At 50.5% G+C, this 26,085-nt stretch overlaps 1 protein-coding gene across 2 annotated transcripts in view; it reads right to left on the reverse strand.

Annotated features, from left to right (window-relative positions):
• Positions 1–361: 361 nt before the first annotated feature.
• Positions 362–26,085, reverse strand: part of EVA1C (eva-1 homolog C) — a 77,583-nt gene continuing 51,859 nt past the window's right edge. Inside the window, exons 5-8 of one of the 2 annotated variants that reach the window (XM_049627924.1) lie at positions 18,936–19,079; positions 12,134–12,205; positions 10,678–10,767; positions 362–2,379 (exon numbers count right to left, since the gene is read on the reverse strand). In XM_049627924.1, coding sequence (XP_049483881.1) covers positions 2,003–2,379; positions 10,678–10,767; positions 12,134–12,205; positions 18,936–19,079 — 683 coding nt within the window. In that variant the 3' untranslated portion in view covers positions 362–2,002. Of the gene's footprint in view, positions 2,380–10,677; positions 10,768–12,124; positions 12,206–18,935; positions 19,080–26,085 lie in introns of both variants that reach the window. The other variant, XM_049627923.1, reaches the window with a different exon arrangement.

A 26,085-nucleotide genomic window follows, 5' to 3' on the forward strand; every position in this document is an offset into this window, starting at 1 on the left:
GGGGGGCGCCCGGGTGGTTCAGTCAGTTGAGCATCCTCTTCTTGATTTTGGCTCCGGTCATGACCCTAGGGGAGGTGGGATCGAACCCTGCCTCGGGCTCCATGCTGGGTGTGGAGCCTGCTTGGGATCCTTGCTCTCTCTCCTTCTGCTCCTCTCCCCCGTTCACACACACACACACTCTCTCTCTCAAATAAGTAATAAATAAATAAATAAATAAATAATAAAATCTTATTCTACTCCATAGCTATAAGCCTCCTGTCCAGCAGGGGGAGCTGTCTAAAGGAACCTCTCACCAGTTCTCCCATTAGGAATCGGTTTCCTTACCTTTTTTTTTTTTTCTTCTGCTCCCCTGCAATGATTTGAAAGGTAACTCCCCGCCTTGATCCTTGCCCAAAGGACTGTTGGGTAATCTGGATGATCCCTTTGACCACTAGAAGCTGTGCAGTCTTACATTCTGAATCAGGAGTGGGCAAACTTTTTCTCTAAAGGGCAAGAGAGCAGGGGCGCCTGGGTGTCTCCATCGGTTAAGCGTCAGACTTTGGCTCAGGTCATGATCTGGTGGTCCATGGGTTCTGAGCCCCGCGTGGGGACTCTGTGCTGACAGCTCAGAGCCTGGAGCCTGCCTGGGATTCTGTTGTTTTCCTCTCTCTCTGTGTCCCTCCACCGTTCATTCTCTCTCTCTCTCTTTCTCCCCGCGTCTCTCAAAAATAAATAAACATCAAAACAAAATAAAGGGCAAGAGAGTAAATATTTTAGGTCTTGTGGCCCACACATTATTTACAAAATCAGGTAAATGCTACCTGTTTTTGTACACCTGTGAGCTAAGAAAGGTTTTTACATTTTAAAGTGATTAAAAAAAAAAAAAAAGAATATGTGACATGTGAAAATGAAATCAAATTCAAAGTTTCAGCGTCTGTAAATAAAGTTTTATTGGGACACAGCTACATTCACTCATTATGTACTAGCTATGTATAGCTACCTGTGAGCTACAATGGCAGAGTTGAGCAGTCAGGGCATGACCCACATGCCTAAAATATTATCTTGCCCTTTAAGAAAAATTTCGCTGAGGGGCACCTGGGTGGCTCAGTCGGTTGAGTGTCTGACTTCGGCTCAGGTCACGATCTCGCGGTCCATGGGTTCGAGCCCCATGCCGGGTTCTGGGCTGACAGCTCGGAGCCTGGAACCTGCTTCGGATTCTGTGTCTCCCTCTCTCTCTGCCCCTCCCCTGCTTGCACTCTCAGAAATAAGTAAACATTTAAAATTTAAAGAAAAGAAAAGAAAAAAAATGTTGCTGATCTCTGTTCTAAACAAATAATTTTAGTGATTAAAATCCACCACATAGTGGATGGATTCAAGCTTGCTGTCCTGTATATCAGTACAATTTTTTTTTTTTTGATACAAGGAATCTCCTGTTTACTCATTTGTAAAAGGGATGATAGCACTACCTCGTGAGGTTGTTGTGGGGAATTAATGACTTAACATATGAAAAGCAGCTACAACAGAGCCTGGAATTATAAGCACGCAATAAATGTGCATTCTATGTTAATGTATAAAAATGAATTTAAGGGGCACTTGGGTGGCTCAGTCGGTGAGCGTCCCACTTCAGCTCAGGTCATGATCTCACGGTTCGTGAGTTCGAGCCCCGCGTCGGGCTCTGTGCTGACAGCTCAGAGCCTGGAGCCTCCTTTGGATCCTGTGTCTCCCGCCCTCTCTGCCCCTCCCCTGCTCATGCTCTCTCTCTGTGTCTCAAAAATAAATAAACGTTAAAAAAAATTTTTTTTTAAGAATTTAAATAAATAAAGAAAACAAAGACTTCCCTCCTAATTTATTTTGAATGTGCTGTAAACAGTTTGAAAGGTCCCTTTAACAGCTTCTCGCTTCACCGGTATTGGATGACATAACAAATACTCCTTCATGGAAGGTACGAGTGAAATAGAACCAGAGGGGCATTTTGGATCCTTCCCTCTTCAGAAAGTGTGATCGCATAAGATGTGTCTCTTTTTCAGTAGAACTGGCTCATATTTCTCGGGAGTGAGGTGTCCAAACCACTGTTCATCCATATTTCCTGGATGATTTGCTCCCTGCGCTCAATCCTTTCGGCCAGCTCTGCGGCTTCTATGGAACTGTAGACAGGATACGCAGTCCTACAAAACCCAGACGGTTCCCCTGGGAAATCAGAGTCTGAAGAGTCCTCCTCCCCCTCTTCATCCTCACTGTCTTCCTCAGCCTTGTCACTTCCTGGCACGAGGTGCTCCTTCACCAGCTGCAGCTCCCTGAAGTCCTTGGTGCAGGACACCCTGATGACCAGGGCGCACAATGTGAGTGCAAGACCGATGCAGACACTGGACACGAACAGCAGGGCTGCTCTCTCTGGGTGGGCTGTGGGGTGGGGGGGAAAGGACAAGTCAGGAGCTGGCCGGGACTGTCAGCCTTCACCAATCCACAGAAACAGACGTCTGCCCAAACCAAGAGCTCATGTAGGACGCCAATGCTGAACAGCATCTTTTTCTTTAAATATTTTTTTAAAATGTTTATTTATGTTTGAGAGGGGGAGAAACAGAGCACGAGTGGGGTAAGGGCAGAGAGAGAGAGGCAGGCACAGAATCCGAAGCAGGCTCCAGGCTCCGAGCTGTCATCAAAGAGCCCGACGCGGGGCTCGAACTCCCGAACCACGAGGTCACGACCTGAGCCGAAGTCAGAGGCTTAAGCGACTGAGCCACCCAGGTGCCCCTTGAACAGCATCTTTGAAACCAGCCTCACCTAACTGGTCGTACACTCCCGTTGGTTTAAAACAAGAAAAGGTTTTGAGCCTGCGTGGTCGATCCATATAGGTACACGAGAGGACACATAGCAGAGCGACTCAGAAGCTGGACCCCCCCCCCCCCGCCCCGAGTGCAAACTACGATCTGCCACTTATTAGCTGCGTGACTGTTGGCTGGTTACATAACCCCTCTGTGCCTCAGTTTCCTCATATGTAAAATGGGGCTAATAGCACCTTCCTGCCAAAGAGTTCATTCGGGTAACACTCTCGGAACATTCACTGACACGTAGTAAGCGCTCGATAAACTGTTCACTAGTACATACATATTTGTACGTACATGAATGTACTACGAATACAGCAGATGCTAGCAAAGCTTGATGTCTTTTAGATTAAAAAATAAATGCACGCAGAAGTTTCTAGTAGTTCTTCCCACATCCAAATGATTGTGTAAGAATAACAGAAACAATGCTAATTTGCACCACGTATTCTGGCCTAAGTCCCGACATAAGGTGAATCCTTACCTTACCCCTGCGCGGAAAGGGCCATTATTGTCCCCATTTTGTAGTTATGTATCCCTTGAGGTGCTAGCACTCCCGCTTTGGGAAATAACGATGAGCAAACTCCCTCAAAACAGAAATCAGGCGCTGGCAGACTTTCTCCTTCAAGGGCAGATAGTGAGGATCTCAGCCCTTGTGGGCCGTGAGTCTGTGCTGCCTTTGTGCACAAAGGCAGCCCCAGACCTACAGGGGTGGCTACTAAAACTGGATTTACAAAACCGGCCCGAGGGCCAGTTTGCTGACCCCTGAAACAAAGGCTCAAGCTGAGCCAGCAAAGGGAAGCCACCGCCTGTGGACGACTGGCCTCTGTAGGCTTAGCCAGACCTGGAATCGGGATCTCAGGCTGTGAGCTCCTTGTGGGGTGGGCACTTGGAACCCCTGGCATTTGCTCAGTGCATCTCAGTGATCCTTCTCTAGGCACAGCCCCCCCCGCCCCGCCGCCGCCCCCCATTTACCACGCGGAAGTATGAATAATGACTATTGTCTTTGCTGCCTCTGTCCCTCCCCAGAGGTCCAGGCTGGTGTCAAAACTCCAGGGTTGTTAAGTTTCCTATATCATCAAGGGATCTAGCCCACTGTGGTCTGATAGGAAGAGATCTAACTAAGCAGGACGCATCCCCTGGAAACTCGAAACCTCTCCGTTCGGCTTCCTTCACTTGCAGCTCAAGTCGTGGATGCAGCTCCTGGACCCAGATATGTTGTTCTTTGTTGCCATCACCCCTACTAGTAAAATCTGATCGCTCTCTTTATGACACGGAAGTCAACGCCAATCGATCCAGCTCAGGGAAGGACAGCTGGGTGTGTTCTTAAGTGCTATTAATAGTAATATATTTTTCCTGAGGGTCAAGGCATTGTGAAGATTTAGTCAAACACAGCCATGCATCCTTTGCGAGAAAAGAAAAGGCTATTTTCATTTCTGGGAGCGGAGGTAGAATGGGGATTGGGCTGCCATTTGGGACAAAGTCATTAAACAACAACACACAGAATGACGGAAAGACCAGAGACTCTAAGGCAACAGGGCGGATGTTTCTTTCTCCCTCCCGCACATCGCAGCCTCTGCTGGGAGCCGACTCCTCACCCCTGACTCCTCTCCCCTCCTGTCCCTTTGAATGTCCCTTTCCTCTCTCTGCTGCCCCCACCCCACCCCACCCGCCCCAAACCTCCCAGCCAATGTCCCCTCCAACCCCCCCATTCTCGGGGCACCCCAGTGTGGGCTTTGGATGCAGCCACTACCCATCTCCTCCTTCCCTCAGCATAAACCGTGAGTCCCGCTGGCGGCCACGCCTGCCGCCATCACCTCTGTGGCACCTGTAAGGACTGTGGGTGGGGCAATGGAGTCCCGCCTGTTCCTTTTCCAGCCACCCACAGGTCAGGACAGGGCCACTTCCAGGGAGAAAGAGTCCCGTGATGGTCGAGCTTCCAGGAAACCACGATCACCGGTTTCTCTCCTCTCCTCTGAGAGGTCAGTCATTCCCAGCAGTGGTGTGGTGGGCGAACCTGGGCCTCATCCTCCCTGGACAGAGTTTGAGATCTGGCTCTGCCCCAGGCAGGCAGGTTAACTCTGGGCTAGTTACCATACCTTCTTCTCCCCCCTCCCTCCCTTCTTCCCCTCCTTCCTTTTTAAGGAGCCCAGGTGGACAGAATTAAATTAGGAATTAAATTAGGCTAGGACACATCCTCTTTGCTGGTCAGGGCACGGCCCTCCTTGATGTTTATTCATTTCATTACTTTTATTTTTTTAAGTTTATTTATTTGAGAGAGACAGAAAGAGAGAGCATGAGCAAGGGAGGAGCAGAGAGAGAGAGAGAGAGAATCCCAGGCAGGCTCCGCACTGTCAGCACAGAGCCCGATGTGGGGCTCAAACTCACGAACCGTGAGATCATGACCTGAGCAGAAATCAAGAGTCAAACGCTTAACCAACTGAGCCACCCTGGGAGTTTTTAACTGAATATTACGCTGCCTCCTACTACTCCGTTATCTTGACTACACGGTGGCTTATTCACGCTCTCTCCTGCTGGTCGCTGTCTCCGTCAGGCTCTTGCCACGTGGGCGCCGTAGCCTCAAACAGTCCTGTAAATGTCCCTGATGTCCACGTGCAAGTGTTCCTCTTGGGGACGGACCTACGAGGGAGCTGATACATGCATGCAGTTTCTATATATTCTTGGTAATAATCATTTGACAGTATATGTTGTGAATATCTCTTGGTGAGTGGCTGGGACTTCCACTTTCATTAAGGCGTCTTTTGATCTAGTGAATTTATCTGAAAACCAGGAACACCACCACCCTTCTCCGTCTTCCTCTCTCCTCTCTCGCCCTGTCACCCACCTTCCCACTGTGGCCACTGCAAGCTTTTTAAAATTGCACACGGGATCACATCACTGCCCTACTTAGCACCGGTAAACAGTTTCCCTCTTCTCACTAAGTTGGAAATCAAATCCTGACTGTAGCCTGCGAAGCCTTGGCCTTGCTAGGCCTTGGCCCCAGTGACCCCCCGCCAAGTTCAGCTCCAAGGACTCATTCATGCCTCAGTTTGTGTTTTCCTGCCGCATTGGCCTCCTTCCATTCCCCACGGGGCTGGGGCGAGGGGCAGATGGCTTCATACCTTGGTGCTTTTGCACGGAATGTTATTTCTTCCTCCTTCATCTAGACCTTTCTGCCCCCCCCCCCCCCCGTCATTAGGTTCCATAGCATCTTGAATGTCACTAAATCACTGAGGGTGTTTTATCCTGTCTCACCCCAGAGAACACAAGCTCCATGAAGGCAGGGGCCGAACTCTCTTGTTCTTCACGAATCCCCAGTGCCCAGGGCAGAGCAGGGATTACGCAAACACCTGCTGAGTCCGTGAGAAGAGGGGTGTCCTATGGGTGGGGCTCCATTACGTAGCTGCCTCTCTTCCTCTCTCCTTCTGCTTCTGGGAGGTGATGGTCAACTGCAAGGAGAGCTTCTCACTTATCAGGCCCTACGTGCCTCCTGCCCAGTGGTCGCTCTTTAGGCTGTGTCTACACCAAGTCTGCTGAGATCCCGTGATCGAAGTTGGTGAACACGGCAAAGCCTCATGGGAGCCAGGCTTCCCCATCATCTACACTGACTGGTTTGAGGTCACAGAATCACCAGGTGTTAGTTAGAGGGCACCTGGAGGTGGGCCGGCCCAAGTCCTCCTGAGGCAGCCTCGTCCTTTGTCCACAGCCACCGTGTGGTTGGGACCCCGAGCTCCGGGGGGGCTCTCTCTCCACAGCCACTGCTCCCTGGGCTTTACACTGAGGGCACATCATCAGTTTTCAACTGGACCACTCACAGCTTTTACGACCCCTTTCCTATTATGTGTTCCAGAAAGATAAAGGCATTAGTCTCCCTGCAGTTAAAGAGAATCTTCACATCGTGTTATTGTTCTCAGTTCAGCCTCAGTTCGTCACAGGCTTAAGTGAAGGACTTTAATGTCATCGGCTGCGGTAAGCCTGCAGGAATCTCACAAGGGTGGCCTGTGGCCTTTAAGGCCCCCTGACGCTTAGATCTCTGGTCTGGAGCCAACACGAGCTCCAGTTCCAACCTATTGTGTCCCAGTAAGACGCCGAGAAGCCGGGGCCAGGGTCCCGCCTCCTGGGCCCTGCTACTGATGGGTGAAAGCACAGAGCTTCCTGAGCTCTTGGTCTGACAGCACTTACGGACGCGATAATAACCTTGTCACAGAACCGAAGATTAGAGACCGTGGGAACACATCGGAAGCCACACCTCAGTGGCAAGGTGGCGCTGATCCCCGATCGTCCTCCCTCTCATGTAACTCTGACTTTGGAATGTGTTATCATACTTCTATTTCAATGCGGGGCCGTCTGGTAGCCTAGAATTCCTTTCATATAAAACACGATGCCTCCGCATCTTAGGACAAGCTCTGCTTTCTGACCGTGACCCCCAGCTACCCTAGTTACCCCAGGGACCCTGGGCGGCCGGACCGTCCACAGAATGCTCTGCCAGAGGGCTGGAGGCCCAAGCAGAGGCAAGTGACAGAAATATTAGGACACTAGAGGCATGCCTGCGGGTATATGTGGGGAAACACACCAAGCTGCTGTCACGAAACTTACATAGGTGGAGCGGGTGGTGCGTCTGGGTGGCTCAGTTGGTTAAATGTCCGGCTTTGACTCAGGTCACGATCTCACAGGTCACGAGTTCAAGCCCCACATCAGGCTCTCTGCTGTCATGCAGATCCTCTGTCTCCCTCTCTCTCTGCCCCTCCCCCACTGACGTACATGCACGCGCACGCACCCTCTCTCTCTTTCTCTCTCTCAAAAATAAAATAAACATTAACAAAAACTAAGTGGAGGGGGAGAGTCAGGTTCTGAGCAAGACTGTCCAAATAAGGCTCCTTGGGTACAATCTGCTGGGGTCTGATGGCTGAGCCAGCAAATAAACCGCTTTCCAAAAACCACACACACACACACACACCTCTCCATTCCTCTGATTTCAGAATTTTTCCACAGGCTTCTTCAAACTGATGATCTGGTTCTAGAATGAATTAGGTGTGCACAGTTAAGGGTACGTTCAAACGTACTAAATATACTAAACGTACTAAAATGATGCCTCACTGTTGGGGAAAGCTTCACAGGTCACTTAAATGGCCCAAAGAGAAACTGTTCATCGGGGACCCCTGGACATTCTCACGTCCGTTCTGCCGACCCCTGTGTCCCAGTATCCCAGGACATGCCTCTCAGTTTTGGCTTCCAGTTGACTTGTCCCCTGTGTGTATGTGACTGCACCCATGTGTCAAAACCACGTGCAGCCTGACCTGGGGAAACGTCCTTTGGGATCCACCCAATCTCCGGAGCATGCGAAGCTGATTTTTCCAGAAGCTGACCTGGCTCACTCTTGTGAGCACCCGGCTGGTGCTTCCCCCACCCTCTCAGACAGGCCTCCTCCCCACGGCTTTCGGGGACGGAGGCGCCCAAGCAACCCTCAATAAAACCAAGTCACCGGGCATGAAGTCCTTACATTTCTTCAAAACGGACTACCTATAAATAGCAAATACATGGTGACAAGAAGGTGCAGGACAGCTCATGACGCCAGATGAAGATTCATCATCTGCTCATTGGTTAACCACTTACCGAGCATCTGTCCCACGCCAGCCTGTCCTGGTCCCTGGGCCGTGACAACAACTAAGACAGCAAACACTGGTCCTCAAGTCAGGCAATGTGTAGCAGTGAAATGGGTGTTAATGAGAAAATCTCTCATTTGATTTCTGGGAGGCACATGTGTGTAAAAGGACAGACACGGAGGGAGGGAGTAATTCGGGTACATCCACCCCTCAAACTTCTGAAGGGCACCCTTGTTGCTCAGAGGAAACCAGAGCACAGGTTTTCTACCTGCTGAGTCTGAATCGTGGCCCTGGTGATGTCCCTGCTGTGGCCTCAGGCAAATGGCTCAACTCCTCCGACCCTGAGCTTCCCTATGTGCAGAATGGGGGATCAGAATCCTCTCTCTCGGGGTCTTTGCTATGGACTAAATTGTGCCCCCCCCCCCCCATTCGTGTGTTGAAGGGTTAATCCCCAATGCGGCTGTATTTGGAGACAGGACCTATAAGGAGGTAATTAAGGTTAAATGAAGTCATTAAGGGTGGGCCCCAAATCCAAGAGGATCAGGGTCCTTATAAGAAGAGATGCCAGAGAGCATTCTCTCTCTCTCTCTTTCTCTCTCTCTCTGCCTTCCTCCTTCTCTCTCTCCTCCTTCCTCCTCCTCCTCTCTCTCTTTCTCTCTCCCCATCTCCTGTGAGAGCACAGTGAGAAGGCATCCATCTACAAGCCAGGAAGGGAACTCTCACTCAAAACGGACTCTGTGGGCGCCTTGATCTTGGACTTCCAGCCTCCAGAACGTGAATTTCTGCCGTGGAAGCCGCCAGCCTACAGTGTCTTGTCACGGTGGCCCAAGCCGACCAACACAGTTGTCGAGAGGCACTGACAAGGCTCAGCACGGCCACAGCTCCGTGAGCAGAGTCATCGCTGCTCCTGGTTACTCGTTATTCCCTGAGAGATTTTTCATGACGCCTTTCCTCCAGGGGGCTCTCCACGGACTCTGAAAACGTGGGGATATTTCTGACAAAAATCCTTGTGGCGCTTAACTTTGACAAGGGTGACACAGGGCTCTGGGGCCTCCCCTGCTGGGGGATCGGGATATTCATGGGAGCCCTGTTACAAAGAACAGCAGGGCTGGGAGATGCAAAGCCTGGCGGAGAGCTGGCCGTGGGGGGTGGGGGGGTGGGGGGGTGGGAACCAGAAGAACACAGAACGTTAACACTAGTTCTCTCCAAGCTTTGAGAGTAGGGGCGAGTTCTAGTTCTTGGTGGGCTCCCGTGTTTGCCACATCAAACATCCTCTACTTTTATGCAGAAGGGGAGCAAAGGCCTCATAAATGTTATCAGAAACGGCAAGAAATGGAAGTCGGAGGGTCGTCTGAAGAGAGAAGGTTCTCAGAAGAAACCAACAACCGCACAGCACACACTCAGGAGGAATACGGACGCCGGAAGACGATGGAACAGTAGAAGATCCCAAGACCATCCTTTCCACCTCCCGTGTGGAGCTGTTTCCTTAACACTTTTCTTTTCCTCCGAGGAAGGCTTCCCCTCAAAGAGCCTCAGCCCCGGCCGGCCTTGAGCGGCAATGCCACAACGCTCTGCGGTCACACGAATTGTACAGAAGGCCTCAGAGGCTTTGGCCTCCCTGAACAGAGTCAGGCAGACATCGCCGAAACCTGCGGAGCTCACATGACAAAATACGGTCTACCCTAAGGTGAGCGGACAGGGTGGTGACGAACGAAGGCAAGGCACGCACCGTCCCCTCACTGATGCCGACGAGCGGCTTTGGCTCCGCCGGGTAGGGAGGGCTGAGTCTGATGGATCCTTGAGGGGAAGATCATCAAGGGGACCCTTGGCAACCATGACAGGTAACACTGGTGAGTCAGGAAGAGACTCAGCCTTCCCAGGGCGTGGCCTGTTCTGTTCACTAAGGGGACCTTTTAGCCCCATCGCCTCCCAGCCAAGGGTGGGATTTAAGAACCCCGTGCCCTTCCCAAATTTGAGACCTGGGAAATGTACTCCTCGGGTTCCTACTTCTCTGAGAGGAAACTACTCATGGAACCCAACTCCTAAGCAGTGTGACTTGATCTGTTTGCCTCCTCCCCATGTAGCTCTCTGGTGGGTGTTAACCCAGCCGGAGTGGCCCCTGAATTTAGGCCCCTGTGTTTCCAGATCTTAGGAGACAGCACGTGCTGAGTCACACTTCCAGTCGTTTTTCGTTAGCCGAGTGTTGTAATTAAACATCGCAGCTGGCAGTAAGGGTTCGGTAAAGCATTCTGGGAAGCTTCGATTCAATGACCTACCTCTGATGTAGGCAAAGGCAGCCAGAGAGTCGCTAACAATAACTCCGTCTTTCCTCAGAACCCTCGTTTCGCTTGGGTCAAAGTTTATACCTGTTTCATAAAAAAGAAATGCAAGGGCGATTAATCACGGCCGTTCACGGGATGCCTTCTGTTCCCAACCCAGGACTGCCATAATAAATAAAAAGTCACAGAAATCCAATAAATGGGCCTCTGACTGAATTACAGAAGACCACAAGCCAGCAAGAGCACTGAGTAAATAGTCTCTGAAAATATTAAGCCACAAGAGGGATTTAGAAACCCTAAAATGGGTGGGTTCCAACTTTAGATGCCACTCACCCACCCCACTGCGGCAGGGAACGAGCGGATTTTCCCGTCCTACAGGCAATGGCATTCATCATGCCTCTGGGAGGCTTAGTCACGGCATACGTACCTAACCACAGAGCTGCTGGCTGCACAGAGAAGAAGGGAGGGAGATTATGGAGGGAGATTGTGCGGGGCCACTTTTTTGGAAATGATAGCAAAATGCAGGGCAGGTCTGATTGCAAACGCCTGGTTACACTTCTGTGATAGAGCCCAGTGAGCTCGCGATGGGCAGCCTGAGACATCTGGGGTCCCTGGGGATGACAGACAGGGCAGAAGCCTCCGGGGGAGGGGGGGGGATCGGGATATTCAGGGGCTCAGGGTAGGAACCGTGTCAGAAGCAGCAGTGGGGCTGGGAGATGCAAAGCCCGGCGGAGAGCTGGCGCGGGGGTGGAACTCGAACACGGAACGTTAACATTAGTTCTCTCTAAGCTCTGAGAGTAGGGGCGAGTTCTAGTCCTTGGTGCTTTCCCGTTTTCCGCGTCAAGCATACTTCACTTTTCGATTTAGGGACAGAAGACCTCATAAATGTAATAAGAGTAATATAAAACTTTCAACACACAACGTGCAACATCTTCGATGCTCTACAGAAACTTTGTGGTTCCTATCAGGAGTCCCAAAGGGCTGAATTCCATTCTCGATGGGATAAGAAAACTAAAATGTTCACCCCCACCCTCCTATTTACAAGAACCCAATGAAAACCGGAGGGAGGAGGGGGGGCTTCTGGAAGTCCTCAGGCCCAACCTCGGTCTGGCCCACCTGCATTCCCGATGGGTCCTCTTTCCAGGAGGCCCATCATCCAGGGACCCCAAATTTGTTTCCGAGCAGATCTCTTTTGCCAGGTGGTACTTTGTTTGGGAAATAAGCAGGGAAGGGAAAGAGGTTTTATCCCCCTTATAATTTGAAAAACAAAACAAAACGCCGGCCACCGTTTGCAACAGATCGCCACAGCACTGCCATCACCAGAGCTGGTAACTCCAATGACCTCCTGACATCCCCTGTCCAACCAATGTCACCCGACTGCAGTCACATGGGGCTGTTTACCTTCACTTAAAGAAAAATGCTGGTAGTAAGCCAGAAAAATTACCATATTCACTGTCTTTCTGCTTCAAAGAAGGTTTCAGATTAGCAATGGCTGGATCGATCGCGGTGAGTATGTTCTTGGGAACTAAAAACCAAAAAGAAATATCTTAATTCAGGGATGCTTGGGTCGTCAGTTGGTTCCGACTTCAGCTCGGGTCATGATCTCACAGTTTATGAGTTCCAGCCCCGCGTCGGGCTCTGTGCTAACAGCTCAGAGCCTGGAGCCTGCTTCCGATTCTGTGTCTCCCTCTCTCTCTGCCTCTCCCCTGCTCGTGCTCTCTCTCTCTCTCAAAAATAAACGAAACATTTTTTTAAAAAGTTAAAAAAAACTGCAGTTTGGTGCTGGTTGTGCATTTCTGTAAATTTCCTAGAACGCACTGAACTGTTTTTACTTAAAACGGGTGAATCTTAAGGTATGTAAATGACACCTCAATAACGCTGTTAACTCTGAACACGAACTTCTCGGAGATTCAGTGAAACAAGATGACTGTAATCAGCCCAGAATCCACCACAGAGCTCTCCCAGCTCCTCCTCTGCTTTTCATCCACAGCTCTCAGTCCTCACTTCCTTAATAAGCCTGAAAGAGAATTCTAAGACCGCATGCTAGAATGATCCTCTAAGTACTATAAGGACAATAGACAAATGAGAGGGGGCAGCAAAACAGACTGTTTTGGAAGTGGATTAAAGATTCTGCAGAACTGACCCAAAGAATAAACCATCTGATCTCAAGATGCCCTGGGGCAAAGCAGACAGGACTGTAGCGTGAGCGAAAGCAGAGGGCAGAGCAAGACTTCTGAAGGCGAAGTGCACCACAGCCAGCTAGGAGAAGGGAGAGGAAACCAAATATTTTTCCTGCAGAAAATTGCTTATTTTTGTTTGTTCGTTAGCCCAGCTGGTATCTGGGAGAAGTGGCAACAGGAAACAAGAGTGAGCCAACGTAAACCGTCCAAGTTCAACTGCACTGATTTTTAAAAAAGAGCTGGGAAGACATCTTCAGCAGCAAGAAAAGCTCATTTCCTTTCTCAAAGTGCTTAACTAAATTCTTTTAGGGATGTCCCAGGACCAACAACCAGAGAACATTCCTAAACTGTGGATTTTCCGTGTGCAGGAGACCCTGGCACCTTCGCGCCCATCGGCAGTGACGGTCACATCTAGGTGACGATGACAGGAGGCGGCGGAAGCTGTCCAGGGCCCCCCAGGAATGCCCTTCGGCTGGCCACGGCCATACCGCTGACCCAGGGACCAGGGCAGCGCCCCAGAGGACTGAACCGTGTTGCCACAAAATGCTTTCTGACAAAATAGCCTCTGCAGCCTGAGAAGGACGCCCCTGATTCCCTGGCAGGATTAAGTCCTCCCTGCCAAGAATGACACTTCTTTCACATCTCTCACCTTGTTCTCAAGATACGGCCTGAGCAGGGCTGGGCTCACTGCAAATGCCAGAGGCTTTACAGTTGGAGACAGATGAAGAGCTCAGGGAGGAAGGACAGTCCAGATGAGCTTTGCAGAATAACCTGGCCCTCCAGACATTAAACTGCTGTGCGTGATACAGGCTCATGTCAGGAAACTTGCCCACTTACTACATGACGATGGCCCCGCGAGTGGGTTAGGAACCTGAAAATAACAACAGGAGCTGGGATGCGATTTACTACCACCCCGCAAGCCTGACTCTCTCCATTTTAGATACATTTGTAAAACCACGAGCAAACTATTATTCGTGGAGCTGGACCCCGGGCTCAGCGATCCAACGGTGCATCTCTGGCAGTCTTCACAGAGTGAAGACATGTCTCATCCCCTTTCCCGCAGATGGGACAACTGAGGCTCAGAGATGCACCGTTCGCCTGGGGAGAGGTAGTGCCTCTGCTCCTGATCTTGGGCACACATGCCCTCGATCCTTCCGTGATGCTGTGCTGTCCGTGGCATGCTCAGCCTTTGGCAACTGGATAAAGGATTATAAAGACAACAAGGTGATTCCCATAGTCCCTGTGAGTCTGTCTAGGTGAAACCAGAGAAGACGATTCGCTAAATTTGGGCAGGGCAACCACCTTGAGTTCTTTTTCCCCCTGAATAAATCTTCTGTGTTAAGCTTCGGTCCGTGCAGACCTTAAGAAAGAAGTCTCTCCCCCCCGCCCCCCCCCCCAAAAAAGAAGAAAAGAAGTCTCTCCAGGTTGAACTTAGGGTGCGAAAGGATTCTTCATGTTGGAGAAAAAAATGGTATCTCTGCTTAACTTCTGCTTCTAGGTAGGAGCCCAGACTACATGAGCACCTACAAATCCTTGCACTGAATCCTTCCTGTTCCCCAATCCTGGTAACCCCCCTTCCTGCTGCCCTTAAATCCTAACACTCATTCCTCTTGCCCCCAAATTCTGGTACCAGTATCCCTCTTGTCCCCAAATCCTGGCCCCTGTTTCCCTTGCCCCCAAATCCTGGTACCACCATCCCTCCTGTCCCCAAATCCGAGCACCCTCAGCTCCCACACCTGCTCACCGCAATTTCCCTACCCAACCCCCAACCATGAAGTGCAATCGTGGTCGCTGTGGGTGAGGCACCTCGTCCCCTGCCTGAGTCACCGCAGTGATGAGTGGCATGTGTTTCTATAGAAATGAGGGCCCTCAGCTTGACATTCAGTACTTGTCCCTAAAGGACCCCCCCACAGGGTGGGGTGCCCTGTCCCCTGTGTGGGCACAGCAAGACTGCTGGGTAGAATCCCAAATCTGGATCAGACGCTGCAGTTAGAAGCAGGGTATCGGTGGGTCTTCTCTGATCCTCTTATGTAAGAGCAACTTTTTTTTTTTAAATGTTTATTTTTGAGAGAGCACGAGTGGTCGAGGGGCAGAGAGAGAAGGAGACACAGAATCCGAAGCAGGCTCCAGGCACAGAGCCTGATGCGGGGCTTGAACTCATGAACTGTGAGATCATGACCCAAGCTGAAGTCAGACGCTCAACCAACTGAGCCACCCAGGCGCCCCAGGAGCATCTTGACTTGGGTAGAGTTTGGCTGGGCCCCCTCTCTCCAGGCAGCCATGTTTATAATCACATCACATGGCCTCTGGTCAGGGCTGATCAAAGGAGGGAGGCTACCTGACCCCAGCCCAGCCAATTACATATCTTTCTGTTAGAAATTTGGGGGGCACCTGGGTGGCTCAGTCGGTTAAGTGCCCAACTCTTGGTTTCAGCTCAGGTCACGATCTCATGGTTCGTGAGTCTGAGCCCCGCATCCGGCTCTGTGCTGATGGCGTGGAGCCTCCTTGAGATTCTATCTCTCCCTCTTTCTCTGCCCCGCCTGTGTGTCTCTCTCTCCCTCAAAATAAATAAATAAACTTAAAAAAAAAAAGAAATTTGGAATTACTCCATATTGCTAGAAATGGGACATGAAAATGATTCAGGTGGTGGCGGTGGCCATATACGATCCAGCTCAGCTCACAGGCAGGCTGTGTGTATGAGAGAGAGAGAGAGAGAGAGAGAGAGAACAAGGAAGCAGAAGTGCGGTGAGAAGCAGAGAAGAGAGATGCCAGAGATGTTTGCCATGACCTTGGAGCTTCAGCCCCTCCTGGGGCCTTGCTTCCCAGCCCTGTCTTCTGAAGATGGGCTTCTAGCCACATGATGCCCACCTGCCTCAACCCTCTTTTTGGCTTAAACCCACTCACGTTCGTTCCTTCACTCACACCCGAAGGGTCCTAACGAAGACAGATTCAATTAGAAATCAATGATTGACAATCCTTGGTCTTTGTATCCACGTCCACATCAATTGGGAGAAATTTTTTAAAAATGGAAAACCTTTCATTCCCATTCGGTGACCTCTAAAATATTCAGACATTGTAAATCATTTTTTAATGATTCTGGTTGCACAGAGAAGAGCCATCTGGCCGAGGGTGGAGAGGGGGATATTTTTTAAATGCCAGCCACTTAGAAGGTGATGAGAAGGTATCTTAGGAAGTGTCTGCTTGGTGGGGGATGGGCATTAGCTTGCCTCCCAGCGAGGCACCCCTTCCCTTTGGAATACGTCCTGGGACCGCACTGGCGGACAAGGGGGCATGTCCTAGGGAGACGGGAAGGACACGGTCCACATCCCATTACCTCCACTGCCCCAGATCTAACACCAAGCTGCAAACCCCGTCTCTGACCTCAGCCTCCGTCCCTCAAGTGGCTCCCTCTGTAGCTCTCAACCTCGTCCAGACCCCTCCACTGACCCTACCTTCCCTTCTTCCTGAAGCCCCCTCCTGTCTGCAGCTGGGATCCCACTACCCACCGCTGTGATCACTCACTTGGGATCACCCCAACTCTCTCCTTCCTTTGTCTTTGGCCAGTGAGCCTGGTCTCACGTCTGGTCTCAAGCAACTGGTCCCACTGGAAGGAACCACGCCCCCGGGCAGACCAGTGTCCTCCCCCAAGAAGTCTGACACAAGCCTCACTTTATACCTTCCCCCATCTTTTCAAACCGTCTTTCCTCCCCTGTCCTCACAGCCGATGGATGACCTTATCTCATACTCAGAGAAGACGGAGGCCGTGCGACAGAACAGCAAGCCCCCCCTCTGCTCCCTGAGACCTCCTGTCCCGTTGTGACATTGACGCCCGTGTAAGGCCACACCCCATCCCTCTGCCTTCTCCAGGCGCCAATCCTTCCACCAGGCAGGCGTCCTCAGCGTCTCTCTCGCCTTCGCACTTTCCAAACCCTTCTCAAATCCACCTGATTTTTTATTTTTGCCATGGCGACCAGGCCTGCTCAGCCCAAGTGGCTCCTGTTCTAGCTGGTCGCCCGCCCTCAGCCCGTTCCCTGGAGCTGCCTGATGCCACCTTGACCTCTGTAGCTCCTTGCCTCCCTCCTACTTGGTGCTTCGCATGAGCCTGGCAGATTCACCTGCTTGTTTGCTTAGTTAAGTGCCCATCTCTCTCCCTCAACCGATAATCCCCAGCACAAGGACCGTGCCTTTTTTTTTTTTTTTAAACTCGGGATCCTGGCACCAAAACCACCTTGACCCAGGGAACGTGCCCACGATGCGCTGAATGAACGAACGAGGGACAAGAAGCTTGAGCTGAAGCATGATGTCCAGGCCCTGAAAGCCCACCTTCTCTCAGCTAAGAGCCCCAGCCCGAGGAACTGCGCTCACCTCCTTCTCGAAGGCACACCGGGAGATCCCCCACATCCGCAGGCTAACGTCCCGCAACACTCAGCTGCAGAGGTCCGACGTTGCTAGAACCTCAGAGTGATCTGTGTGGCTTCTTGGGGAACCCCAGCCAGAGGGGGTTCGACGCTACAGCATGGGAGCAGGAGTAAAGCTTGAGGGGGGAAGTAAAACCACGCTTTCCGCAGCGCAAGCGTGGGTGCTGTTATTTCGGGAATGCGCTGATGCAGTCACTTCGTTGGACCCATGACGGCTTTGGCGCGGCAGAGGCCAACGTTTTGAGCTCAGGATACAAGAGGCAGGGGATGCATCAGAATAGCACGAGGCCACAAAAAGGAAGGGCGTACTTTCACGTGCTACCACACGGATGAACCTTGGCGACGCGCTACGCAAAGGAGCCGACACAAAGGAAGAACCGCACGTTGCGTGATTCCATTTATACGGGCCGTCGAAGAGGCAAGTCCATAAAGACAGAAAGTAGATGGGTGGTTGTCTGGGGCGGGGCGGTGGGGGCGTATCGGAGGTCGTGGCTAAAGGTGCAGGGTTTCCTTCGGGGACGACGAGAAGGTTCTTAATTGTGCTAAGGGTTGCGCAATTCCGTGCCTAGACCAAAACCAACTGCTTCGTGTGCCTTAACGGGTGACCTGGGTGATCTGTGAGTCACCCCTGAATATGCTACAAAGAGAAAAAGGGAGGACTGGCTAGCAGGAGAAGGGGTGGCCACGAGCCCAGGGACTGGGCTCCTCAGATGCGGGACTCTGTGCTCTCCCTTTGCTCCTATGAATCATTTCGGGATGAACAGTCCACACGTCAAGATTACAAACCAGAAACCCGCCGCACCCGCAGAGAGTTAATTAGTGCCGGTAGCTTTATAAAGTTGGAATCTAATGAACCAAGCATTTCATTTTCTTGCTCGAAGACACTGGGAAAACCGAGACATGCTGCCTTGTAACATTTTTAATGGCTTTAGGGTGAGGATTTGCTCTGTTGACTCACCGCTGTGGGTTTGCAGATAGAATGGCAGCAGAGAGAGTTAGAGCTGAACACCGAGACGGGGAGGTTAACCAGGACCCAAACAATACTTCCGGGAGCCCGCATGACGTATCCATACATTTTAGAGCCTCCTAAGCACTCAGATTAAAATCACTATTCTCAACGACATCAGTTTTACCCCATTCATTTGTTCTTTTCCTATTCTCCCCGTTTGCGGCCAATCTGATTGCTGAAAAGGCTTTTAAAATTGTTTTTTTTAATGTTTATTTCTTTGAGAGAGAGAGAGAGAGAGAGAGAGAACGGGGGAGGGGCAGGGAGCGAGAAGGAGACACAGGATCCGAAGCAGGCTCCAGGCTCTGAGCTGTCAGCACAGAGCCCGACGCGGGGCTCGAACTCACGAACCGCGAGATCGCGACCTGAGCCGAAGCCCGACGCTTAACCAACTGAACCACCCGGGCTCACCCTGAAAGTACTCTTAAGACAAATTCTGACCCAAGAACTTGGACGGCTCTTCTAACATGAACAGCATATACAAGAATAAAGGATAGAAAAAGAGACTCTTGAATATTGGGGAAGATAACACATTTCCAGGCGTAGCCTCAGTTCGGCGTGCTGCTGGAAAATGCCTTTCGTTCCCATGATCACCTCCTCCCAAAGAGGCAGGGTCTTCCGTGGAGAAGTTTGTTGAGGGTGCGTTCTTACCACAGGCATAGGTGACGGAGAGGTATTTTTGCACTCCTGGCAGACACGGGCTCCCGAAATGGTGATTGTTGGCGATGATTTTGCATCTCTGCTTCCCGTAGCACCTCCTGGATAACACTTGCAAAGCTGAGTAAGACAGACAGTCTGAAAGGCAGGGAACAACGGGAACGTTATGGTACATTCCGTATCTGGCCACCACGTGGCTCTTGTTATTTTCTGTAAGGAAATACACGGAGCTGACTTTCAAATCTCACGGAGATGGTCTCTCTGATTATTTTCCGTGTCATCAAAGCACCCAAGGTGCTTTACCCTATAACCGTACGGGCTAAGTACCTTATAGGCAGAGCCGGCCTCCTGACATGTGCTAGAAGGGTCCGGTGCTTACTGTAACGCCCTGCAGTCACCACCTTGAAATTCTTACGTGGTTTTTGAACAAGGGGTCACATATCCTCCTTTTTGCGTCAAGCCCCGCAAATTATGTAACGGGCCCCGCATACAGAACAGGCAAAATATGTAGAAAGTTGAACGAAGGTCCTTATTTCTCTTATGCCCTTTGCCACTCCTTAAAACATTTTATTTGCCTATGAGAAACTTAACAGGAGACCACGGGGGAAGGGAAGGGGGGAAAAATAGTTGCAACCAGAGAGGGGGGCAAACCCGTGAGAGACTCTTAAATACAGAGACCAAACCGAGGATTGATGGGGGGGATTGGGGGATGGGGAAAATGGGGGATGGGCACGGAGGAGGGCACTTGTTGGGATGAGCACCGGGTGTTGTATGTAAGCGACGGACCACGGGAATCTACCCCCGAAACCAAGAGCACACTGTATACGCTGCATATTAGTCAACTTGACGATAAATTACATTTAAAAAAATGAAAATGAAATGTGTAACCCCAAAATATATATTTTATTTGTCTAGTTTGAGAATCCGTCTCCCCTACGTGAACATAAGTTCCACGAGGACAGGGACTCTTCCTGTCTTGCTCGTCCTTGAACTCCAACACGCGGATGAATGAACGAAACGTACTAATAAACGTGAGGCCATGTTTCTCAGCACCTGGCACAACACCATCGCAATCAGTAAATATTAATTTAACACGCACACAGGATGAGGTGCAGCGACGCCATGTGCCATCAGGAAGACAAGTCGGGAGACATCTACTTTTCACTCACAGGATGGGCTGCAGCTGGAGAGACACCCCACCCCCACCCGCCGCCCCATGAGACCTGATGTCTTAACAATGGAAAACAGAGAGTGAGCGTCAGCAGTGAGTGACCAGGACAAGAGGTGCTGGGGTCAGAGATGGGAGAGATCAGTGTGAACCAGAGTGTGGTCATGACAGGCTGTGTGGAGTAGAGGGGCTTGGTCACGGGAGAAAGAGCATGAATTAGGCAGAGGCAAGTAAGAAAGAAAGGCATAAATGCCCAGGCAAGTGGGCTAGCATCACTCGGGGAGGCTAGGGGGCTCCCTGGGAGCTGGAACAGTGGACGTGGGCAGGGAGGCCATACAGAATGATCAGGAAAAGGAAACTGGAGAGGGACAAAGGTTGCCTTCGAACGCCTGGCCAGAGACAGACGTTACTCTCTAAGCAACATGGAGCCTGAAGAAGTGGACGGCCTGATGCTATTGTCCTTTAGCGACAGTGCACGGGAGCCCCCGGGAGAGAAAGAGAACCAAGCTCGGGGAGACCAGTTCGGAAGCGATTTTAATAACACACACTGGGAGGAATTAAGAGCTTGAAGAGGAGAGAACAGAGGCGAGAATTTTAGAGACCTTACAAAGTTCGGTCCACTTATAACAACAGCTAACATTACGACAAACTCTAAAAATCGCGAAGACTGACAATCCCAAAGGCTGAACAAGACAGGGATCCGTGGAAACTCCTGAGCACGGCCCGTGGGGGCGTAGACCGTTCCTGGACCATACACCGCCATCTTTTACATTGGCACATTTCACATCCTCAGACTCTATGGATTTACTCTCAAGAGGTCCCATCCGCTGTCCCCAAACCCTGCAGGATTTGCAGTCAAGACGTCTGAGAATGGGATGTACGGTCTCTGCTTTGGGAAGAAGTCGCTAGCTGTCTGAATTACGAAATTCCTAGAAGTCTGATGTAACTGTTGTTGTTTTTTTCTGTCACAAAGGAAATGCCTGTTTGTAGTCGAAAACTAGAAGAGCCCAGAGAAGCCCAAACTAGGAAACCAGAAATTCCCAGCGAATCCAACCATCGAGGAAAAGAACTAGTAACCTTTAAGGAACCTCCTTCTGGTCTCTTCTATGTGTGACTGTCCTTCCCCCTCAATGGTGGCATATACCTGTTACTCTTGCATGTTCCTTCTTTCTCATTTGTTAATGTGTCTGTGAAAATTTTAACATGAACATCACCGCGAAGAATTGCATGGTTTTTCATCTTACGGACGCGCCGGCTCTATGTTCAATACTCAATACAATCATCATTCCGATGGTTTCTGGCGTGGAACCTTAGAAGCAGTTGCGTGTGGGGCGCCTGGGTGGCTCAGTCGGCTGAGCGTCTGACTCTTGATTTCTGCTCAGGTCGTGACCTCGTGGTGTGGGACGGAGCTCTGAGTTGGGCTCCGCACTGACAGCGTGGAGCCTGCTTGGGGTTCTCTCTCTCCCTCTCTCTGCCCCTCCTCCTCCTCCCTCAAAATACATAAATAAACTTAAAAAAAAAAAAAGCAGCAGTCCTGTGTGGGACATCCGTTGAACTAAATATTTGCACACGAGCACGACGCTTGCCGTGGGAATTCTTGGAAGTAGATTGTTTTGTCGAAGGCTATTCAAAATATTAAGGCTTTTGATATTTACCGCCGAACTGTCATCCAGAAAAGTTCTACCCATCCATGCTCCCGCCAGAATGGAACGAGGACCCTAGAAACCTTATATTTTCTTAGGACTTGTGACAAGCGTGATTTACAGAGGCAGGCGTCTGCACCCTTAAATTACCCTGGGACTAAAAGAATTTATCTTGGTCGGAGTGAAACCCACAGTGTGTTTTCAGGAAGCGGCCCAAGGTAATTCAGGTCTGACTCAGGTCTCACCATATCCTTGTTGACACTGAGCTCTGAACTGTTTGCGGGATTTTTTTTTCCAGCGATTATCTCCCTCTCAGGCTGATTTTGTTTGCGCCCTCTCTTCCTGGCAGACTATCCTCCACCCCCAATGCATCTGATAACACGATATTCAACCATTTAATTCAATTTTTTTCTCGCGATTGTTTAGCTCTGAAACTGAAGGCAATTAATCCTCACAACGTGTGTTTATTTTGATAATTAGGCTGCTCTCAAGTGACTCTGTCTTGGCGGTGGGGGCCCCTGGCACCTTCATCTTTGGCTGGGAAGTTCGAGGCCCACCCACACTTGGCCTTGGGATGGCCTTAGCCCAGCCTCTGAGGCCCACTGGGTGGTTTTTCTCGTTCTCTTATTAAGGAAACAGCAGGATCCCTGGAGCCCACCCAGAAAATGTAACTGCAGCAGGAAATGACAAGTCACAGTGGACGCCCAGCCAAGGGAACTTTCTGAAGTTCATGCCCAGGTCTGTGGGAAGGCTCACTCCCTTCTGTGATGAGATGCAGTTTCACTGGTGTTCACTCGGGGCTGGCGGTGGTCAAACACTTCCACACCTTCCCTTCCCTTCTCCTCAGTAAGACCTACAGGTCCTGATGGATCGGACTTGCCCGAAGACCTTTCAGAAGTGACTTCCAAGGGTCAACACCCTCAAGATAAGACACCGGATTAGCTTTGGTTGAACCAGTACGCAGCGGGATCTTACTTTTGGAAGACGGTCTCACAGCTGGCTTAGTCCCAGCCTTCTGTGTCTTCCCTTTTATTTCACAGTTTACTTTCATTTCAAAGTATTACTTTGTTAGGGCTGCTATAACAAGTCCCACAGCTGGGAGCTTGCACAACAGAAATCTATCTCCTCTCAGTTCTGGAGGCTGGGAGTCCAAGATGGCGGCTGGGAGTCCAAGATAGAGAGTCGATTCCTTCCGAGGCCTCTCTCGTTGGCTTGCAGATGGCCGTCTTCTCCTTTTGCCCACACACACGGTCTTCCTCGGTGTGTGTCTGTGTCCTAACTCCCTCATCTTATAAGGACACAAGTTATATTGGGTTAGCACCCACATGACCTTAATTTAACTTCAACATTTCTTTAAAAACCCTCTCTTCGGGGTGACTCGGTCGGTTAAGCTTCTGATTCTTGATTTTGGATCCGGTCATGGTCTCATGGTTCCTGGGAGCCCCTTGTCAGGTTCTGCGCCGACAATGCAGAGCCTGTTTGGGGATTGTGTCTCTCCCTCTCTTTGCCTCCCTCTGTCTCTCTCTCTCAAAAATAAATAAAGTAAAAAAAAAAAAAAAAAAAAAAAAAGACCCTCTCTTCAAATCTGGTTGCATTCTGAGGTACTGAGGGTTAGGACTCCAGCATATGAATTTTAGGGGCACACAGTTCAGCCCACGACAGCCTTCACGATGGCCTCTAGTCATCTTCACCTCCTGGAACTCAGACCCCTTTGTGTTCTCCCCTCTCACAATGAATCAGAGGTGGTTTGTGGGGCCCATGTGGTACGGCAGAGGTGACAGTGTGTGGCTTCCATTTGTTTCTCTGTATCACTTGCTCTGGGAGAAGCCACCTGACGCATCACAGGACACTCAAGAGACCCACGGGAAGAGAATGAAGGCCTACCCACCTACAACCGCACCAACCCACCCGCCATACAAGCGATCCACGTTGGAAGCCCAGCCTTCAGGTGACCGCAGCCCCAGCCGGCCACCCATCTGCCACCTCACCAGAACCCAGGAGACCCTAAGCAACAGCCACCCAACCAAACTACCCCAGAAACTGTGAGGCAATAAATGTTTGTTTTTATTTCAAGCCATTAAATTTGGGGGGTATTCTGCTACACTGAAACAGAAAACTACCACATGTTTTGATACTTAAAAGGGGGTTGCTGGGGTAATAAGAAATTCCTAAAAACATGGGCGTGGCTTTGGAACTGGACTTTGGGCATAAATTGGGAAGACATCGAGGAAAGTGTTGATGAAGGTCTGAGGCCTTGAAGAGCCTTCCAGCATCTGTAACCTCTGCACCCTGAGGCCAAGTGCATCTCAAGAGTAGAATTTCCCAACTTCAGAAGTGAATGGGCACAGGTGTGCTGGATATTTCCCTTGGGACCCCGGGCTGCCCCCCAGCCAATGATTTTGGCATTGGGTACTGCCTCCCTTCACCCTACTGTGCCATACAAATAGAATTTTCTATGTCACTGTAGAGAAAAGGCTGGGGAGCCCTGTTCAAGGCCAGGGTGTAGTGTGTGACCAAGGACTCTCCATGGCCTCGCCTGCCTGATACATTCCAGATGGGACCAGCTTAGGACACTGAACACAGAACAGAGGCTTTGTTTGACTTCCCCCAGGCATGGGCTCAGAGGCTTTGCTGAGCCCAGGCGTGAGCATCTTTATGTCCTTGGGAACGTCCAGTATGAGCTCTGGTCCCACTAGAGCATCCCCTGAGGATGCTCATGGGAGCGTGATGGCGTCACGACATGGGGTCGGAGGTCATGAGCAGACGCCCTGACTTCCACCAGGGGTGTGCTCCTCCCCGCCGCCATGAAGCCCCTTCCTTCTGAACCTATCTGACGGGTAACGTTCACAGAATCGAAAAAGCAACCAGCTGCGCATAACAAACCCAAACTCAAGTCCAGAAAAAAATATACCGTGGGGTGGGACAGCAGAAAAGCATGTAAAGGATCCACATCTCTACTCTGTTACGTAAAAGTTTATGAAAAAAAATGAAGGGTCCCACCACCAAAAAGAAAAAAAGAAAGAAGAAAAGAATAAAGGCGAGAGTGACAGTGGGCAAAGTGCAAATACAAGAATCACAAAAACATGGGAAACTTTCAAGGTCATTAATATTCAGAGAAAGGCAGACCCAAAGGACCATTTTATAGCCATTAAATTGGAACCACGAAGAACTATCACACACACCTCTGCCAGAGTCCTAAGGAAACCCGGAGTTACACATTGCTGTTTAGGCATTTAAATTGATACAAAAAGGTTTTGGAAAAGACTTCTGGTGATACATATAAAGCATTGTCAACATACCCACGCCCTCTTTTAGTATAAAACTTCTGGGAATTCATCCCAAGGAAACAATCCAGAGGAAAGAGAAAGCTACAAGCCCAAGGTTGTTATACATCACTCACAATATTTGAAAATCAGAAGCAGTAAAATAAGCCAGCCCCTAGGGAATGGCTAATCAATGATCTGTATCCCTTTTAGAAGATATGAGGAAGGCACTGGCATTGTTAGGATTTTGGTGGCCGCATGGAAGAACACCCATGATGTGAAGTGAAATTTCAGAGCAGAATCAAATGCGTCTGTTCTAGAATCGCCAATACGTAAAAACTGTTCTGCGCTCCCACACCAGGACTTGGAAGAGACCCTGCAAAGGAAAAAGCTGCTCATTTGATGGGTAACATCTGTGGCTGAACTGTTTTCTTATTTCTCTCTCCCTCTCTCTCTCTTAGAGAGAGAGAGAGGGAGTGTGTGAGCTGGGGAAAGGGACCGAGGGACAGAGAGAATCTTAAGCAGGCTCCACCCACCTAGTGTGGAGCCCCACGTAGGGCTCGATCTCACAGCTGTGAGCTCAAGACCTGAGCTGAAATCAACAGTCGGGCGCTCAACCCACTGAGCCACCCGGGCGCCCCCGAACCATTTTCTTATTTCTGTGAAATGTAACTTATGGCACTGGTGCAAGACAGTAACAATGATCGTAGCAATCATCTTCCAGAAGGACCTGGAAATGCCCTCCCTCGGTATTTAAGTGCCACATCAGCTGCGTTTCCTGACGTCACTGAGGTCCGGCTGGCTTCCACCACGCATGCTCCCGGGAAGGCCCCGAGGCGAGAGCTTACGGGGTTCCACAAGAGGAAAGGTGCGCACATCACCTTCCAGAGGCCGCAGGGAGGCCTGACCACCCGGGCCTAGACCTGTCATCCTGCAGAGCTCACGCCAGGTCCCAGGGTTGAGAAGAAACGGCCCTTTCCCCTTCTTCAAAGCCATGTTGCTGAGCTCCGAGTACTAACTGGGAACTTAGAGCACAGATCCCGCTGGCAGCCTGTGGACCGGATGTGGCC

Source organism: Panthera uncia, chromosome C2 (genome assembly GCF_023721935.1).
Source record: "Panthera uncia isolate 11264 chromosome C2, Puncia_PCG_1.0, whole genome shotgun sequence".
In the NCBI taxonomy this organism is placed as follows: domain Eukaryota; kingdom Metazoa; phylum Chordata; class Mammalia; order Carnivora; family Felidae; genus Panthera; species Panthera uncia.